The sequence below is a fragment of the Cyprinodon tularosa genome, unplaced genomic scaffold (genome assembly GCF_016077235.1).
Source record: "Cyprinodon tularosa strain WSP-4 unplaced genomic scaffold, ASM1607723v1 ctg120, whole genome shotgun sequence".
In the NCBI taxonomy this organism is placed as follows: Eukaryota; Metazoa; Chordata; class Actinopteri; order Cyprinodontiformes; family Cyprinodontidae; genus Cyprinodon; species Cyprinodon tularosa.
Genome location: NW_024038004.1, coordinates 3,634,017 through 3,654,343, shown reverse-complemented (window position 1 = coordinate 3,654,343; position 20,327 = coordinate 3,634,017). Strand labels below are relative to the sequence as shown.

The 20,327-nt window shown below is 38.5% G+C and overlaps 1 protein-coding gene across 2 annotated transcripts; it reads left to right on the top strand.

Annotated features, from left to right (window-relative positions):
• Positions 1-1,823: 1,823 nt before the first annotated feature.
• diras1b (DIRAS family, GTP-binding RAS-like 1b) lies at positions 1,824-17,610 on the top strand. Of its 2 annotated transcripts, none has more exons than XM_038273950.1 (3): positions 1,824-2,016; positions 12,606-12,945; positions 14,783-17,610. In XM_038273950.1, the coding sequence occupies exons 2-3, from the start codon at positions 12,637-12,639 to the stop codon at positions 15,068-15,070; spliced, it is 597 nt and encodes a 198-aa protein (XP_038129878.1). In that variant the 5' UTR covers positions 1,824-2,016; positions 12,606-12,636; the 3' UTR covers positions 15,071-17,610. The 2 variants fall into 2 exon arrangements, with proteins under 2 accessions (XP_038129878.1, XP_038129885.1); XM_038273957.1 differs by lacking the exon at positions 1,824-2,016 and adding an exon at positions 5,921-6,014.
• The last annotated feature ends 2,717 nt before the right edge of the window (positions 17,611-20,327 follow it).

Below are 20,327 nucleotides of genomic sequence, written 5' to 3'. Positions count from 1 at the left end.
AATGAGTTGTGTTCAGGATATGTTTGGGTGTCATCAATAAACCGATGGCTCAATTCCTGGTACATCGTGGTTTAATCCGTCAACACATCATTGCCTTTTCTTTCCGCTGCGTGTTTTCTCGCCTTATCAATATGTATGATGTGCTGCATTCACAAGTTCCGGCGCCTTCCAATGTGCGGCAATGTCGCTGTCCATGGTGCTGATGTCCATGGTGCTGATATTGTACAAACGAAACGTTAAATCTGGCACAGGTGGGAGGAGACAATCTAAATTATATTTTTAAATAATAATGTGAGTTTAATATTAGTATCTATATTATAAGAATAATTTAATAATCTCACAGGATTATCTCTATGTTTAATATGTACTTATACAAAATAAGTGCTCCACAATCATTAACCAGATAGATTGTTTAAAAATATATTTTTTCCCACATAGCAATCAATGGACTAACAGGTGGTTATTATTCAGTTGAAAAGACAGATAATTATATTGCATAATGTTATAGTGTATTACTCTTTTCTGATTGAACTGGGTCATTCTAGACTTTTGTCAGAACATTTCATTTTAAAATTTAGATGGAAAGGATTCCTTTCAAACAGAAACTGAAACCAAATGATCAGCGAACAAACAACTGTTGCCCATGGGTTGAAGAATATCCAAAATCTTATACACTCAGCCAATTATTAGTTCTGAGATCAACTTATAGAAAGCTATGAATTATAGCACTGAAGAGATCAATCTAAGAAAAGCTATCGGCAAATGTTCCCCAAATATTTACTACTGGGGGAAGACATTCCAAAACAACTTCCTAAGGAATGCATTAACAAGACTAAAGACGTGATTTTGAAATTTTTGCATTTACTCCAAACACAACAGAAATTCTCATGTGAAAACAGGTGACATACGGCTGAACGTTTGTAAAATGATTAAATGAAAAGTTAAACTTAAAAAGCACTTTTCAAAACATATTTAAGATAACAAAGATGCTACTGTAATTTAAACAGCCTATTTTTGTATATTTTTACCTATGACTATGAAAATGTGATCAAATTTCCATCACCTTGGCCATGAGCGCCTCTATACCAGGGCCAGTAGGGCCCCTGTAGAACTGGCTGTGGCCCCTGTACCTAACATAAATTGCAAAAAACATATTTCTTTAAATACTTGTGTATTACCTTGGTTAAACAAGGTAAGATAATTTGCAGATGGAATAAGAGGATTTATTTGTAAAACAAAAAGGAAAATAACTGTTATATTCTCTCAAGTGCATCTAATTATCTTGTTTTGGGGCCTAAACCCTCCTTTCTTTGGCAGACCATGCTTAAATAAAACAACTTTTAAGAAATTACAGGTTTGTGGCTGACTTAATAAACTAAAGATGTGTTATTTCTCTGTTCTTTCTTGTTGGTTTTTGCATGGTAAATTTAATCTAGAAATGTTACTAAATTTGGCTTGTCAGTTTTTATAAATGTTTATCAGCTTTTTGCATGACACCACTAGTATTTAGACTCTAAATATCACCACATATTAATCCTAAAATTTTAGAAGATTAATATGTGGTGATATGATCTAAGATGTCTAATGGCCTCCCTGTCATAACCCTAATCTTTAGCTTCCCCCACAGATTCTCTTATCAGATTTAACTAGGGATCCTAGTTGGGATTCATGCATTAATTCCATTGGTAAGAAATAGGAGATATATAAAAAAAAAATATGCAACGGATATGAATGAATGCTTAGCCTGACTTTTTCAGCCCCACAGACAAGGGAGAAGGTATAGCACCTCCCTCATCCCATCTGCGAGAAAAAGAGAGAGAGAGGGGGGGGGGTGGTTGAGAGACTGAGATTGCTTGTGCGTGCTGTACCGTGTGTGTGAGTGGGAATCGGAGGACATGAGCTCTACACGAGTCGTGTAAAAATGCTTTAAGACTCTCTCAGCGTTTGTTTTCTGACCCCTTCGAACCGAGGACCAGCCTGAAACGGAGCCTGCGTCTAAATATCCATCACGACCAGGTATGGAGATGCTGTCCTCTGCTGCCTCTTTTACGCGCAGATTAGATGCTGGTATTTGGTGGCGTATAGCCGCGCTGTGCTCTGCTTTCTGCCTGGCTGCTGGAGGTTTGCGCGCTCAAGGATTCCCGCTGTTCTCCTCCGATTTATTCATATCACTGCTGCTGTTTTAGACTCACCCATGTCAGCATAAATTCCGAGTCCTGATTCTATTGGAAAATCTCGATCGTGTTGTTTCTATATCCGTTGCAGCCTATATGTCCGCACAGCCATATTGGCAGTGAGCAGGCAGAAATGGAGAAACTGATTGGTTTTTATTATCATTTTTTATTACTGAGAAGAGAGAGGGGGTGGGGGCTGATGTGTCTTTCAAATGATGCACCGCTGCGAGATGGCGATCCTCTGGTATTTATGAATGAACCAAGCAGAGTAGGGTGGTCTGTAATGGCGTTGCGCACCAATCTGCGGACCGACGGCAAGCCCTCTCCTGCCACCCTTTCCTGACTACAGCCTAGAGGAGAGATGCATGGCGACGTGCGCTACTTTACATTAAATATCTCGCAGATGTGACGCACAAACCTGCCTCTTTTTTTTTTTTTTTTTTTTTAGCAACAAATTTCCCCCTTAATCCTCCATCTGGACCGGTTTGCGTTTCCTCATCCACATCCGATGCGCTGTTTGTTTTCAGTGCCGTGACTGGAGGAGGAGAGCCGTCATCACATGAAGAATGAAATTGTGAATCATGTAGGCCCTTCTCTGTGTGTGCATACGTACGTCAATCGACTTCCTGTAAGCGATGCCAGACGTGTGTATGCATTAATGCATGCGTGTGTTTGTGTGTGTTTGTGCAAGGGTTTGAAAGAAGAGAGGAGACTTATGGCTGTAAATCCCGAGAGTAAAGCTTTGCAGAGTGGTGGAGCGCATAGTGCGGAGATGCAGAGTCTATTAAATGTGCATGTGTTGCAGGAGAAGTGATGGGACAGCGTTTCATACCCTGTCTGTCTGTCTGTGTGGAATAGTCACGGTACAGTTGCATAAGAGGATACACCTCTCTGCTAAGGCAGGGTGAAGAAAATGACTCAATATATGGTAACAGGCAAGAGCAAAATGAGGAAATGATGCTACTGAAAACCGGATTGGGTTTCACCGGATGAGAAAGTGACCGAAATAAGATGATGATGGTTTTATGATGATGGGTCTTTTCCAGAAAAAAAGTTGCCTTTATGACACTGATGGAAGGTGACAACCTATGGGATATACTGGCCCAGAAGTACCCCTTGAGCTTTATGCCATTTAGCTAGCTTATTACCAAAACCCAGAATTGTATATATTTTATTAGTCATTAAACATGATTGATCTACACAAAAGCAGTGCAGAATTATTTAGTGTCAGTGAAATTAAAACCTTTATATATTTTGCAAATACATTTCTGACAAGTGTCCTCTGCTTCTATATTAGACCCATTTGATGTGACACCAAAGAAAGAAAGAAATCAGAGTTCACCTAATTAGTTAGAGCACATATAATTCCATCTTAGTTTTACTAAATATAAGGATTTGTGGGAAAAAAAAGCATCACGATGACCCAAGGACACAGCATGAAGTTAGGAATCCAAGCATTGGAAATCTCACTGAGCACTGTGTAAACCAAAATCCAAAACTGAAAAGAGCGTGACAGCCTACCAAAGAATGGCTGCCTTCCTAAACTGACAGGCCGAGTGAGAAGAGCAGTAATCACAGAAGCTAATTCTCTCTGTAGCTCCTTGGATCCACAGCTCAGGTGGGGAAATCTGTTGTCTGGGCAACTGTCACACTACAGTAGAAATAGCTTGGCACAACTACAAATGTACCCAGATATAGCTGTCCAGCCAAAACAGACAAGGAGATCCTTAATTGAGGAAGCAGCCAAGAGGCCCATGATAACCCTTTAGCTGCTAAGATCCACAGCTCAGGTGAAGAATATTATCAAGGCACACAAATCAAGACTTTATGGGTGTCTCGCACACAGAAAGCTGTTGTTCCAACAGACTCATAAAAAGCATCTTTGTAGTTTACCTAAATCATGTGGAGGACTCAGCAAACGTTTAGGAAAGCACTACTTCAGCAAGAAAAGGACAGCAGGTTAGTTTTGATCTGACTATAGATGGAGATTAATACACAACAGTCCAGGAAAAAAATCTGAAAAGGATTTAAGACAGGTGGAGGTTTCACCCTACAGAAGCTGGAAAACCCTGAGATCTCTAAATGGACAATGCTGATGGAGACATATTACCAATGACTTCAGCTGTGATTGTGCATTAAGAGGAACTGAAAATAAGCTTTACAAGTTTTTAACCAGTTTTAGGATTTAAAACATAATAAACGATGCATGAATTTTCCTCCAGGACAGTTCCCTTGAGTTCCTGTCCTCAAGCTCCAGTGTCCTGCACCTTTTAGGTGTATCTCTGGTTCAGCACACCTGAGCTGGACAGTGGGGAATTTTGTAGCACTATTACTTTGCAGCAGGAAGATCCTTGGCTCAATTCCATGGGTATTGCAAGACAAAATGAGACAAAAGAGAGTTAAGTTTCTGCATTTTTTGATTAAGATAAACATCCCTGATAGGCATGGAGGCTGGAAAAAGGCTCTGCTAATGATATCACATATATATTAGTGAGTTGATGTTGACTCGTGTTGCTGAAGTTGTGTCTAAAAATATTAAGTTAATAAAATGGTGAAAACCTTGCTCTATTTATCTCTCCAGTGTAAATTTAAGAAGGTTTTACAGCAAAAAGGATACAATTCACCTTTCCATTTTTATTTTGGATGCCCTCCAAAATGAAACAAATTAAAGATTTAAAAATAAACATTAGAAGAAAAGAAAGAAAATCCCTGGTGTGGGAGTTTCTCCAATGTGAGATCAATAATGTTCAATCATTATGGGATCGTTTTATGTTCTGCTAAGAAATCACAAACCATACCAAATCCTCTTCCACGCAATAACTAAACCATAACCAGACTGACTTTCTGATCCAGCACTTCCTATTCAAGACATACAAGCATAATCTATTGTCAAATATCTAAAAAAAAAAAGACGTTGCTCTACTAGCTGGCTTGTATTTGGACTGGAAGCTGTGGGATTCCCTTTTTCAACCCTGTTCAACCTTTTAGAGATTGACTGGTATTATTTTATCTTCTGATCTTTGTTTAGCAGATCGATTGGATCAATCCTGACCTACAACCCCGGTTTTCATCAGCCACTCCAGGAGTTCTTCCAAAACACCCACCAGCAGTGTATGTTCAAAGCTTCAGGAGTTTGTAGTTATTGATTTTTATGGATAAAATAAATCTAAATGAACAAAACACCTTTGTAAATAAAGCATAACAGTAGTTTAGGTGCACATCTTTGCTGTTACTATGAGTCAGGCCTCTGTGTGTGTCCCAGACAACAGGCTGAGGGATTAGCAGGGTCATATGGAGAGAGCAGAAGGAGCAGCCCAGGGATCCCGAGGTCTCACTAATACTCCCAACTAATACACTCTCTTGACACCAACTACTGCTGCACAGAACCAGCATGAATAAGGTTACCCTCTTTGATGAGGCATTTCAGGAGCCTTTCCTTATAAATATACACAGAAGACCTACTGTAGCTGTTTGCTTTCAGTTTTGTTTAGAATAAAGGGTATCAAACCAGAGATCTCCTCCTTTAAATGAAAATCCAATGTATTTAATAACATTTTATATGTCTTCACCTCAATGTTGTTATTTAAAACCATAAAGTACAAACGTAGGGAAAGCATATCTAAGCAATCTGAAATATGACTCTTGTTTTCAGTACATCTTAAGCAGTTATTGGTTATTTATCTTTATAATCAGTCAGTTAAAACAGATTTTCAATGACTATATAACTTTTACTCTTTCATCTTCAGGAGGTTTTGGCATCCAGGTGGTCTATAACCCAAAGACAGTTGGTGGCTCCATTCCTGGGAATTGGGTCAACCTCAAGCAGTGCAGAAGCACAGAGTAGGTTAAGCCCAGTAATAAGCTCCTAAGCCAACGGTGCCTCATTGTCTTAGATTTTGAGGCAATATGCTCCAAACAACTGTTAAAATTGATCATGGATTGGCACAGATGAGTAGCACAGGCTTACTCATTTTTTCTTTGGAGTTGAAAAACAGTTGAGTCATTTCAAAAATGTAGTGCTGCTATGTGATTCGGTGAGTGACTAAATGTTTTGTGTCTATATGCTAGTTATCATCCTATCTAAAGTTGCAGGATCTCTCAGAGAAAATAACTGCTCTGTGCATGCACTGGTTTAAATACTGATTATGGCATTTTAAAACAGATTTATTTAGAACTGCTTTGACAGAATCTATATGCATAAGCAATTCTTGGCTGCACTTTTCTCATCTGCACAATGATTTTCTAGCTGAATAGATTTGGACCTGCATATCATATATACTGAAGGGATTTGCAGCGGTGGTTTTTGATATGGGCAAAATGGCATACCACCCAGGGTGCTGTATTGTTTAGGGTTGGCATGAGTGATTTGAGAAGAATTGTTTGCATCCTTGGATGACTTTAAACATCTTTATGCTGCACAGCTGGTAGAAAAATATAAGCTTTCAATCATACTGTAGGAAGACAGTGCTGCAAGCTGTTCAAGGATGCTGATGTTAGCTTTTGATTAAAGGTTCTTTGTCAGGACTCGGAATGTATTTTTATTATTTTCTCAATAATCAGCAGCTCATCAGCTGGGAATGGATGGCTGGATATCCCTGTAGAGGTAGAAACTCAGGTTAGTGACCACGCAACTCTGACAGGGAACTATAGAGAGCTTTTGAGTCACTAACCTGGTTTTCTAGGTTCAGTCCAAGCCCAGAGGGAGGAGTGGAATCCAGCCGGAAGATTTCTTCAAAGCATGCAGCGTGTACCGCCCAGAGAGTTCCAGGAGTGAAGCAGAGCAGACTGACGAGCGGAAGCCAGCAGATGAGGAAGAGCAGAAGTATCTGGAGGGAAAATCCAAAGTCAGTGTCAATGCAGAGGGAGATGTCCAGGGCAGAATATTAGAGATGCAAGAAGGTACCGAAGGGAAATCCAAGCCGGGGTCGAGAGACAGAACCAAGGTCGTAGCAGGCAGAATCCAAAAAGAAGTCCAAAGACAGGTCAAGCAAAACAGACAAGAACAAGGGCAAGCAAAACTCAGAAGTCCAGGAGCAGAAACTAGTCAGGATCAGGTAACGAGAAACACACTTGGGTAAGCTACAGAACTCTAACACATGGCTCGAATAATCTGACACTGAGGGCTTGGAAGTAGCAGTTTAAATAGGAACTGGAACAGGTGGATCTGATGAGTGAGAATGAAAACTGGGCGGAGCTAAGCAGGTCATAACATGAGTGTGTTTTCCTGTCATTGATGGGAAGATCATAACATTCTTATTTTCAGCAAAAAGGAAGGAATGTTTCCCTATCCTGAAAAAAGTGTTTTGAGAGTTTGAGAGAAAGAGTTATAAACATTGCACTGAGGATATTTAGCAGCCAACAGGTCTTTAACCTTTAGGTCTTGGGCAAGTTTAAGGCTCTAGGATCCAGTTTATGTGCCCTACACAACACTTGTCTATATGTTTAAAAAAACAAAAACAAAAAAAAAACCTCCACTAACTGCTAAAACCTAATGAAAATAGGCCCAATTGTTTATATTGCGAAACTAAAAATGCTGATTACTTCCTACAATTTAACGGACCCACTAATAATCTGAGTCAAGGCGTACATAGAAGAGGAAATTTGCTGCTTCACCAGGAGAGGACCTAATATTTCAGCTGATATCTGTTGATCCTGTAAAACACTCACCTCTGAATAGCCATATACCCACGGCATTCCAGTATGAGCACCCTGATTAAAACCCTTTCACTGACAGAAAACACAGGACCGCTTTGTGGGTGTCTATTCAATCACGCTCTTGATCTGTTGAATGGTATTGTGTTTGATGTTTGTTAATGCGCCTCTTTCATGCTCCTGTGGAAGGGGCTCTCCTGATGTAAATTATGTGCATATTTTTACTAAAGGTGACATTTCTTTGGGCTCCCTGTAAAATAAATCAGAGACGCCTGCAATGTATCTGCAATGGGGGAGAAGGGAAGAGGGACCTCTTTGTTCCGAGCCAATGTTATCCCCTAATGGAGTCTGGCTGCAATGCTTCAGATGCATTTTTAAGTGTACCATTAATTCATTAGGGAACTGCAGTCCTCTCATTCCAAATAAAACAAGAGGAGAGGAGACGAAATGCGGCGAGACGGCTCATGTTGGGGAGGAGCGCCATCAATCTCAAAGGCTCCACGTCAAGGACAAACGGGGAAGAAGTTGAAGTACAGTATGTGTGTGACTGTGAGGGCACACCTGTGTGTGCAGTTCTCGCTGCTGACGAAGGAAGAGAGGCGGCTAATTTTAGCTCAGGTGAAAGAAAAGGGTAGGAGAGCGGAGGATGGTTTGGATGAGATGAAGCTGGAATCTATGGCTGAAAACAAAAAACAAAGGCAGGAGAACAGTCTGTCATCCTGGGCCTAGAGAAGCACGCTCCATCGATTAAAACCACAGGGGCTTTAGTTTATTGATCAAACAGAAAAGAGACTGGAAAATGGAGAGAAAAGTGAGGGGATGTTGAAGTAGCAGGAGAAAGACAAACAACAAATAAAGACAGCAATATTTCAATTAATTATCAACTAATTATTTCATTTTTTGGTCTATTCAGAGAAGGGCTTGCTGAATCCCTTAGATTACTGTCTCACTGTGCCTTAGCTTAAAATCAGGGATGACTGAACATTATTAACAGTACCTTTAATTCAGTAGTATGTTATTTTTAATTGTTGGTCATTTTTGCACCAGATTTGATGAAGGCAAGGTTTCAAAAATCCTCTGTTTATGTCCCATCAGGCTACAGAACATTTCCTGAACTTTTTCATGAATCATTGACACATTTGTTTTGATTGCAGATGTGACAGGGGACTCTGTGTTCTTTCTTGTCCTCAGTGTTTTTGGTTGAGTCTCAAAGCCTCATAGATTTTAACCATTTGCAGACTCGTAGATGATGCTGGGTTTGTTTTTTTAATCTCTTACTGATTTTCATCAGATTAGAGCATGAGGTATTGCTTTTTCAGACATTTTAGCTTTTTTGATGTTGTAGAAAAGGGGGGTTGGTGAAGTGTCGACTGCAGGGCCGCTGACTGGACCGGATCCAGCAGAGAGCCATGAGCCGCCTGTCCTCAGCTGGAGGAGGGGGGCTGGGGGCCAGTAAGGCAGGCGGGGGGAAGCATGGGGCCGTCTACTGTCACTGGGTCGGGTTCGGTCGCTCTGTCCCCCACTGGCTCCCTGCCCCCGTCCATGTAGTAGTCGACCAAAATCCCGGACGATTTTGAAATTCTCCCTGGACAATATTTTAGGTATGAAAAGAAGGACATGTCAAGGAAAAGGCGGACGTCTGGTCACCCTACCATATCAACAATTTGATGTTCCAGTGAGTGAGTGCTTGTGGCTATGATGCGTCTTTGCACAGCAGCTTTGCTCGTTGTAAACCAACCAATCTGCGCACAGCTCATCTAAATATTCATGATCATACCATAAAAGGAAGAAAACCTGTCATTTCATTCTAAGGGCTTTTAACCAGGCTAGAATTAGGGCTCACAGAACAGCAAATATGCCATTTTCAGCCCAACATCCTATTCAGAGACCTTAAAGACCAACACCAAATACCCTATAGAATCATTCTGACCCCTTTAAGCAAATTTGTAAATCTATGGATCAGCAGCAGTTGGATAATGAAATTTAATGCAGCTTTTTTATAATTTATCATTGTTAATTCAGGAATTAGCAAGAGGTTAATGTTCTTTTTCGCAATGGGCCAAATTTTTTTTCAATTCTTTATATTCTCTCGGAAATGTTTGACAATGACTTGTTGAAAATTCCTCAATTTATCTTCATTGACATGTGACAAATTAAGTTACATAAAAATAAAAGTTTTTAATTGATATTCGGCTTCTAAGAGAAGCTATAGTAAACATTAACGTGAATCTGGACTGAATTTACCGGGTAGAACAGCACCTGCATAGAATTATATAATTTTTTTGTTTCCACGATCTTAAAACAAAAAAGGCATTTTAGAAACTATGAATAAGTCAATAATAGGCAACAACTTTCATTTAAATTATCTAATTTATTCATATTAATTCATATTTTAATCATTCATGATTCATTACTTTAAAAAGCCATTATTCAATGCATTTCTGCCTTTTTATTATATTTTATTGATCATTTGCACGGGAGAACAACTGAACAGCAAAGAAATGGTTTCATCAACAAAGGCAGTTTTAACTACTGTGTCTAGATAAAGTCTTTCACTGCAGCTGGGGATTATTTACAGCTGCAGGAACAGAGCTGTGTCAGAGTTATATTATATATATATATATTTTTTTTATTATTATTATTATGTGTTTTTATGTATTTTTTTTTGTCCAAGCCTGCCTTTACTTGAACAACATTTTAAAAAATCATCTGTATTATATTTTGTTTGTTGAAAGAAATCAATTAGAAAAATTAAACCTTGTGTTTCGGTACTCTTCTAACGCTTATTTCAAAGTTAAATCTGAAAAGTATAAACTATGAAAAGAGAAACTTCTGAAATTATAAGAACTTTTAGATTTCTTGAAGCAGTGACACATTTCTTTTTTTTTTAGCTCATCAAAGTGGGAAAAAAGCCTCTTAATTTATTTAACAGATTTTTCTCAAAAATCCAAACTAGTTCCTTTTCTTGTGTTCTATGAGCTTTTTTATGTGTTCATTTAAAGCAGTTGTTCATTTTTGCAAGAATTTTCAAATATTTTCATTTCCCATCATACTCAGACTTGTCTTTGTGTGGGTGTTAATATGTGTGCCTGTTGGACATAACGTGAGTATGCTTTCCTGTTTGACATGGAGCAGAGCTCGCTAAGCAGATCAAACAACTTGGAGCCCAATACTTCAGTCTGACTCAAGGCCTCATTGAATCCAAGAGTTTGAGGGAACAAACAGATGATCATCGTTCCTGGCAGTGTTGCCTGTTTATTCAGATTTGCGTCAGAGTAATGTTGCAAACAGCTGAACCATATCAGGCAGCCCGCATTTCCATTACCACAGCCAGAAAAGCCATCGGCCAAGATTTAAAAGAGAAATACTTTGATCAGCTGAAAGCCCAGAAAGGTTAACGGCTGGTCAAAACTGATCTTAGCAGAAGATTGCATTTATTAAGACTCTCCTTTTTAGTTCTGACCAGAGGGTTACCGTTTCTATGCTACAGAAATGATCAGAAGCTATGGATTCTCCTCTAAATTAAACTGCACTTGTTTCCAGTGCTGTCACTCGATTTTAAAGAGGAGGTCTCTTTTTTTACAGCTCAAGAAACGCTCAGAGATTTCCCATTTATTTTGAACTCCTTTAGTGATGTCATTTAGAATCCAGCAATGCAATTACAGATGCTCTGCACATCAATTGTTGGTTCCTGCGGTGCAGGCATGACAGAAATCCACTTATTTCATATTATATTGATGCCAATTTGGAGTTTTTATTACAGCTGAAGGTAGCAGAGCAGCATAATGACATCCAAGGGAGTTTCTTATTATGAGACCTTAAAGCAAGTGTTGAACCACAGAAGATAAATGGAGGCACAGATACTCCGCACATTAGGATTGAGCTACACGGTGAACACAAGGACTCACAAACATAGCAACAGATTGTGTCTGATGAGACTGCACAAAAGTAAAGGACAAAGTAGCAGGTTTGACTGTGCAGTGCAGTTCAGCTTTACCTGAATTTTTGTCCAAATTAGGTAGGCCTTTTTATTTCCCAACTGATGATATATTTTGCCCTGATACATTAGATATATTAGTATATATAAACATTATAGATATAAACACTGAGAAATAACAATAACAGTTTATTGTTGGCTTAATGAAAATGATTAGTTGGTTAATTTCTTTCCTCTTTACTTTTGTTTGTTGGTTAGAAAGGAGCCTGTTTCTTTTTTTTTATTTACCTGGTTTCTTGTAGGATTGCTTTTAGAAAGTTAAAATCTAATAATCTGAGAAGCGCCTCAATTAATTTTCATGGTCATGTGAACATCAAATAAACTTTTATTTGGGAGGACTACTCCAGAAATATTTATTTTATCTGTTTTTACACAATAAGCTGATGATGTTGTGTAATGCTGGTCCGAGCTAGATAATATCTATCTGCTGTTTGCTGTATAAGCTTTGTGAATCTAAAAGAAATTGAAATTTAACAAGTTTTAGTTCGCATTTTTCCATGATCTACTGTCTAAGCAGGTCTGCACTACAGTAGTGAACCTTTCAAATGCCAAATGATGAACTGTTATCTGTTACTGAAAATGTTTAAGTTGCAAAGTACACAAATGTTTTATGGCTGATGTAAAAAAAACAACTGTAAAACTGTTAAGGCATTTCACTAGCTTGTTGGAATTTGCTGTCCTATTAACTCTAGTTCTCTCCCAACATTGTCCACTTCCTTCACTTTCGCTTTTTTCTTCCTCATTCTTTTCCCCTCCTAATGCATCCATCTTTGATGTTTCAGGTACAACACCGCCTAAGCCTGCAGAGGCAGAATGCCGGAGCAGAGCAACGACTACCGTGTGGTGGTGTTCGGGGCAGGAGGAGTGGGGAAGAGTTCCCTGGTCCTGCGCTTTGTTAAGGGTACTTTCAGGGACACCTACATCCCCACGGTGGAGGACACCTACCGGCAAGTGATCAGCTGCGATAAAAGTGTGTGCACTCTGCAGATCACAGACACCACAGGTAGCCACCAGTTCCCAGCCATGCAGCGCCTCTCCATCTCCAAGGGCCATGCCTTCATCCTGGTCTACTCCATCACAAGCAAACAGTCTCTGGAGGAGCTAAAACCCATTTATCAACAGGTATGTGTCTACGTATAACTGCCCTGTGCTCTAAGTCTATTTCTTTGTCTAACAACAAAGAGAGACTTTAAAACTGAAGTTACGATTAGATCAATGCCGTTGTTTTCAGTTAACAATGTTTCCTATTTAAAATTATATAGATCCGTTAATTCTCTGAAATTTAACTGGTTTAGTATACAGCGCTTTTTATAAAATTATATATTCTATAGAAACGTTCTTATATGACTTTTTAGAACACAAGCAATGCACCATACTTTTTTTTTTTTTATCAGCACATTATTATGTGGTTCAAGGAGTTTCCAATGATGCTTTCTATGACATGTGTTTTACATTTGGGCTTGATCGCCTTCAAGCTGCTGGTGTTAGATTGCTCCACGAAGAATTCTGTTGACACAGATATAGCAGAGCAAATTAATGTTTTCTTTAAACCAAGCCCTTATAGAAAAAAAAAAAAAAACATTGATCTGTGCATCAACTGTAGGAATATTGAGCTGGATGTAGAAAAAATCCCTTAGAACAATAAACAAAACATGATTTCCTATGTCTGACTTAGCTACCTCTAAACAAACAGCACAGTCAGATATTCATATGTTGCCATTTTTGTCCTTTGGGGCTTCAAGCCCAGGAGGCCATAAGATCAAATGTGTTATCAGACACCGAACATTTTCCCTTATTTTGCAAGTACAGATCTGAAAATGAAACATGCTTTTTTACTTAGACCTTCCTATACTTTGATACAAAAATTTTTAATCCAGTGCATCCAATAGCCTTCGGATGTCAGCTTGTTAACAGTTAAAGACTCTTCTTTTTTATTTAATAACATTTCCAATCGAGCTGTTCTGTGAAGGCCTCATAGGTTTGGAACATTAGTAATAAAACAGCTGCAATGAACAACAAAAGTACAGTTAGGTTGTGAAATATAATCCTAAGCTTTGGACATCTTGCCAAGCTATTTTAAATCTGACGCTCTATTTAAACATTTAGAGGCAATAAGAGAAATCAAATAAAACAGCAAACATCAATAGCTCATTTTGATATTGACAGCTCAGCTATTAGTGGTGCTCCTCACAAATCTGATAATGATCCATTTAGTGGAATGCTGTCTGCAGCCGGAAGACGGTGTTCCATTTTCAGGTTTAAAATGGAACAATTTTTGTTCATTTACTACCATGCATGGCAGAAAATAGCCAAACCTCATCCTAGTGAGCAAAAATGGTAGCAACATAATTATGTTGTTCAAATTTACTTCTCAAGAGTGGCTATAGTGCAATAAATGAGCAATCTTGGAAGAAAATCTGTTAAAGGCTGTCAATATTTTTGTACAGCTTTTAGTGATGTATTCAAAGCTTTGAGACAATTTCAGAGACTAACATACCTGAAGAAACAGCCGGTGCTTCAAAAGTGGTGTAGGTTGTAATCGTCAAGTCTCACTCCAGACTTTGAAAACTTAGAATAACGTACAAGAGATATCTTCATAATTGATCACTCTTCAGTCTGATAGAGCTAAAACTGTTTACAAAGAATAACGGTTAAAGATTTAACTATTTAATTATGCAAAGCTCGTAGATACATGTTTCAAAGAACTTGCAGCTGTAATCCACTCAGAGGAATCCAAACATGAAAAAAAGTTTGGATTTTTAATGTATTAAAACAGATATTAGTAAACACTTTTTTGCATTTACACTTGTGGTCCACTAAGACTAGGTCTATTCCATGGAATCTCAATAAAATACATTTACATTTGTGGTTGCTTTGTGACAAAATACAATAAGTTAAACACCTTTGTGAGTGTTGAAATGAGATTCCATAGTGTTTTTTTTTTACATTTCTTCTGCAGATCCTGGCCATAAAAGGCAACGTAGAGGCCATCCCCATTATGCTTGTGGGAAACAAGAGTGATGAAACCCATCGCGAGGTGGAAACCAAGGATGGGGAGGACCAGGCCAACCGCTGGAAGTGCGCCTTCATGGAGACATCCGCCAAGACCAACCACAATGTCACAGAGCTCTTCCAGGAGCTCCTCAATCTGGACAAGAAGAGGAACATGAGCCTCAACATCGACGGCAAGCGCTCTGGGAAGCAGTCCCGTGCAGAGAGACTGAAGGGCAAATGCAGCGTGATGTAGAGCCAGAAGGAGGGGAAAGGGGAGGACAAGCGAGGAGAGGAGAAGGGAGGGAGGGAGGATCTAGATCAAGATCAAGAGAGATAAAGAAAAAGGACAAGATGAAGAAACCACTCCATGTGTATCCAATTAAAGCAATGCTGCTGCAACGGCAAAGGGAATCTTAATATACACATCCTCTGTTTGTTTCAGTTGGGCGTTCAAAAAAACAGGAAGAAGCAGATATTCAGAAGCGTTTGACTGAGTGGGAGGAAGTGAGATGTTGGCTTGATATCAAGGAAATGTTGAGAAAACAAATAAGGTAGAAACACAGAAACAGCGGCGATTTGCAACACCTAAGTGCAGCAAAATCTCAGAATGATCACAGAATGGCGCCTTAATCAAGAGAGAACCAACGTCCCTGAATAGCAGAAATAATTTATTATCTTACAATAAATCTCTTAATCTATGCTTCTCTGCTCATAACTAATCTCCTCGTCAGCCTCCCAAACTCCCATCCTCTGCATCTCCACTATTCCAAAAACTTTAGGAATATTTTTATTTGATTTAAGATCAGCCATTTGGTGAAACCTAATCAGTCCATTATACCTCTAAATTTGTGTATCACATATCTGAGGCTGCCAGCATGAGCAGAACTCAGCAGAACATACAACCCTGGCACTTCCCAGAATCCCACTACTGGGCTCTGATGTATATAACCATGGGGATGTGTAAATATCTTCCATCTAGCAGCAACATGTTCAGCCTCAACAAGTCGTCCAATCACAGGAGAGGAGCTAATCACGTCTGCAGCATTAAAGATTTCATCTCATTGGTTCTGGTCAGAGATGGAAAAAATATGATGTTGATAACTGGTCTTTTTAAAAACTCATCAAAAAAAACTTCCATAATCATCTTCTGCAATGAGAAGGTTTCTATCTGTACACTGACACACGCAACAATCCTTTTAAAACTTTCATAAAGTGTAGAATAACCGAAGAGGAGGAAGGTGAACTCCTATAAACAGAGAGAAGAATCAAGGCCGCCTTGTTTACCAGGATGGTACCCTTGGATAATCATTGCCAAGCTGGAAAGAGGGATAAAAAATGTTTCCCTGTCAAAAAAAAAAAAAAACTGGATAATATCAGCTCGCTTTGGCACTTTTCATGTGAAAGTTTCTCTTTTTGCCTTTTTTTCTAGTCTGTTTGCTTTATAACGATTTTAAAAACCATGCCAAGTGGGGCGGAAATCCTTAAATTTAAAGCACATCGAAGAAGGAATGGATAGGATGATATAGGTAAATGATTATTCATTAAACTGTCTTTCCTTTGCTGGTTTGATTATAAATGCAGAGCAGACTTAAACTTCTGTTAAAGATGATTTTAAAAGCCTTGAAATCAAACCAGGAGGGAGGTCTGGTGACTAATTTAGTCTCTGTTTAACCACTCCTGTTTTTTTTTTTCATTATCTGGCTGGAAATGGTGCAGAAATTTTCCAGAATCGTTTTCAAAATGCTCTCTTTCCCTTTACATGTTTTAATAAATTCACTTAAACTAAAGTTTTTTGTTTTTTTTTAGCACAAGAGGATACTACTGCAATAAAAGCTTGATTTAGGTTTCATGGAAGGAAACTGGTTTCTCACATCGTATTTTTACACCAGGAAGACCTCAAATACAATGGTGTTGTACTTGTATGTAAATACAGGCAATGGAGAGGGGGTTCAGGATGTCAGTAGTATAGTCCTACCTATTCATGCCGAATAATCTCTAAAAGACTTGTAGAGAAGATTTGAAAATGTATTTACCTAGAATTGCTTCTGCAAGAGGAGATGAATTAATTTCAAGGCTTTTAATCCATCTTTACAAGGAATCTGTCTGCCGCTGCGCCTTCATCCATTTATCCATGAACAGGTAGCAGAGGACGGGATACACACGTATGCAGGAATCATGCATGCAGTTGTCAACAAGGAGTAAACACGTATATGGCTCTGAAAGTTACTGTTTACTAATTATATTTAGACACATGGGGCTCACTCAGCTTAAATGCCCTCATATTGCACTTTATATCACAATATCACACATACATTTAATTTGTTATATAGTTCCACTTTAAAGCTCTACCCTAAGTCCAAAGTGAATTCATATAAGGCTGATATACATCTTTACGTGCAGGAGATCTAAATGTTGTACACAGGACAGCCAAAAGCACAATACCTTTTACTAATATATCTTTCTGTACATTTAGTTTTTTGTTTGAATATCTTTCTGTCTTCTTTGTGTAATGTCATCAAAGGTCACTCTCAGTCTCATTGTTTTAATTGTTCAGTACATTAGTACAATGAAGTTGTGGTTCTGCTGAGCAACAGGGTATCGGTTGGCTGTGTTTGTGGAGCGTAATCTGAGCTGGATGATCCAGATTTTCTCCATTTTCTCAGGATAGACTTTTGACAACAACTAGCGAGGAGGGTAATCTGCTTATGTACTTTTTCAACCCAAAGACACAGATGATAAACCCATTTTAACTGAGCTCCCTCCTCCTAGGGGTGGAACAGACAAGCAAAAAAAGAAAAGAAAGGAAGAGCGCAGCAACCGTTCCTCGTTCATCTCCACCTCTGTTTTATCTGCAGCAGGATCAACAACTGAGCACTTTAGGAGGGCATTTTACTTGAAGATTTGCTTAAAATTAATCAACTCACTTATAAACACTGGATGAAATGACCCGTCTGCATCCCCAAACATGCTCCATATGCATTGTTATTGTAAATTGCCATCATTCTAGGGGGTCTGAAAAGCGCTTCAAGTAAGATGTCGCCCTTGTCAACCAATGCTAATACCCTATTTTTCTGGAAGGAGAATCTTTGTAAGCAGGAAGTGCTGGTACTGTAGTTGCAATGTACTGTAATTTTCCGTTTATTGATATTATTCATATCACCATGCTATCAATGCATCAAATTCATCAGATAGATCCAAATGTGAATATGTAACTAAAAGCTACACTTCATGGCTGTTACTACTTATCTTTTCTTTTTTTCTGAATGTATTTGTTGTTATAGCTGTGTCGTATTTTTGCACTAATGTGAGGTCCTCTGAAACTCCAAAATTACCTTGTTAAAGTACCCTTTACATGTTAGAGGCCAGGGATGCTTTACTGTTTTTTAAAAGTAATTCACATATATATTAAGTTTTCAATGTCATGATTTTGACTAGTTGTAAAAATGCCATATAGATGGGTGGCAGCCGACCGGGCATGTGGTTAGAAAATAATAAACAAAAGACCTCTGATGCTTTTCAGGCCCAACTCTGGGGGCTGATCTAATCTAATAGAGGCACACACTGCATAAAAATCAGCTTGATACGCCTGGTCCCTTTACGCAAATGCCATGTTTGCGTGCGCATGTTTGTGCAATCTGCTGTTCTGCTGACGTTAACGAGAGACAGGCATTGTACACCTCCCTGCATGGAATATGATACAGCACAGAGAGGGATGGGTGGGGGCAATGAGGCAGCATGTAAGAGCCGGATGGATGGCAAAACAGGGGAGCGAGGGAGGCAGCCGGGCTATTGATATATTTATAGACACGGTGTGAAAATCTGAAATTTAACTACACTCGCCAGGTTCTGTGTAAGGTTCAGCTGAGCTCCCCCGTGCGAGAAAAATAGTGTTCACGTGGGGCATCTAAGTTTGTGGACTGAGCAGGTTAGATACTTGAGAGAATCAGCCCCCGTTCAATCATGGCTTGTCTCATCCCATTTATCAGTGATGTTTCTGTGTAAAAGTGAGAGCATCCATGTATGTGCACCAAACTACCTTTTGCATTTGTACACTTTGGACTGCATGAGTGGATCATGTGCACACCTGAGCGATGCATTGTTCTAGCTAATGATGTGTCATACATCCCTGGCTTACTGCTGGAGAATGCTTACAGGTTCTGCATGGGACATCTGGTGCAGTCCAACATTTCTCACAGAGACACATAACAACCATATGGAGGTGTAGTTCTGCTTTAAAATATTGTCCTCCTTGAATAAGAAGAACCCTCTCAGCAAATAAATGCAAATAAATCTTTTAATAAAGGATTTTTATATTTCATATCAGTGTTTCGACACCCAAAATGCTTTAACTGGACACACTTTTGATAATAAGAAAATTTACAATTAAATTAAAACATGTTTTAAAATATAAAAATGATTTGAATTACAGGAAAATCCATCAGTTAGTGATATATCATATAAAAATGGATCCTGATTTAAATTATTGGAATGAATTAAATTTCTTAAGATGCTCAAAACTATGTAAAAAATAAAGTAAGTTCAATTCATTGCTAAGGTGTGAGAGAGAGAAAAAAGATCCATTTGAGCTGTATTGGCTTGGAAAATAGTGTGTAACACACAATAATTATTAGGTTTTCTATATGACAAAAGATAAAGTTCAAGGGAGAAAGGGAAACCCAGGGTAAAGCATGGTGGAGGTGCAATCATGTTATGGTACTAGTAAGTAATTGAATGTATTGAGAAAATTAGATCAAATCTATTTATTGTAGTATCCCGTATGTATTTTTCAAATAAAAAAACAGGAAATTGGTACAGAAATTTGGTTTGAAATAAGTGCAGCAGTGGTTGTTCTGCCTTTGCTATAACCTACTTGTTTACTTTAGGCTCAGACTAATTCGCAGTCTGTGAGGATTACTGTATTTCATAATTTTCTTATTCATTTGTCTGCTGTCTTTTTATAACAGATCTTGGATAAATGTGGAGGATAATTTTAATGGAAGTCTAACCATTCTCTTGCAAAACGCATTTTAACTGGGTTAATATGGTTTTGATATTCCATGCCTCTATTTTAACATTTAAAGCCTTACATTGACAATAAATGTGTAACAGTCATAATATTTCTTAGAGATAAGCCCTAAAACAAAACTGAGATCAAAGTGCTTCTATTTTTATGGCTATAATAGCCATGGGATGTAGGGGAAAGTTGTCAGCCTCTGGCAAGAATTTTTATAACTGAAAAGAAAACTATGGAGATATTCAAAGTATACAGCAATATTACCCTATAATAAATACATCTGCTGTCTTTAAATAGCTTAAATGCCCCTGTATTACACAGTAAAAAAAGAGTGTTACTTCAACATCTACAGAGTTAAACATAACTCTGACATCATTCGGTCAGAGTGTCAGATTTTTAGAGTTAATTTTACTCATATTAGTGTTGAAATCAAGAAGACCTCTCAGAGACTGGTGGGTAGTTTACACCCTATAGAGAAAAGTTACACTGCATGGCT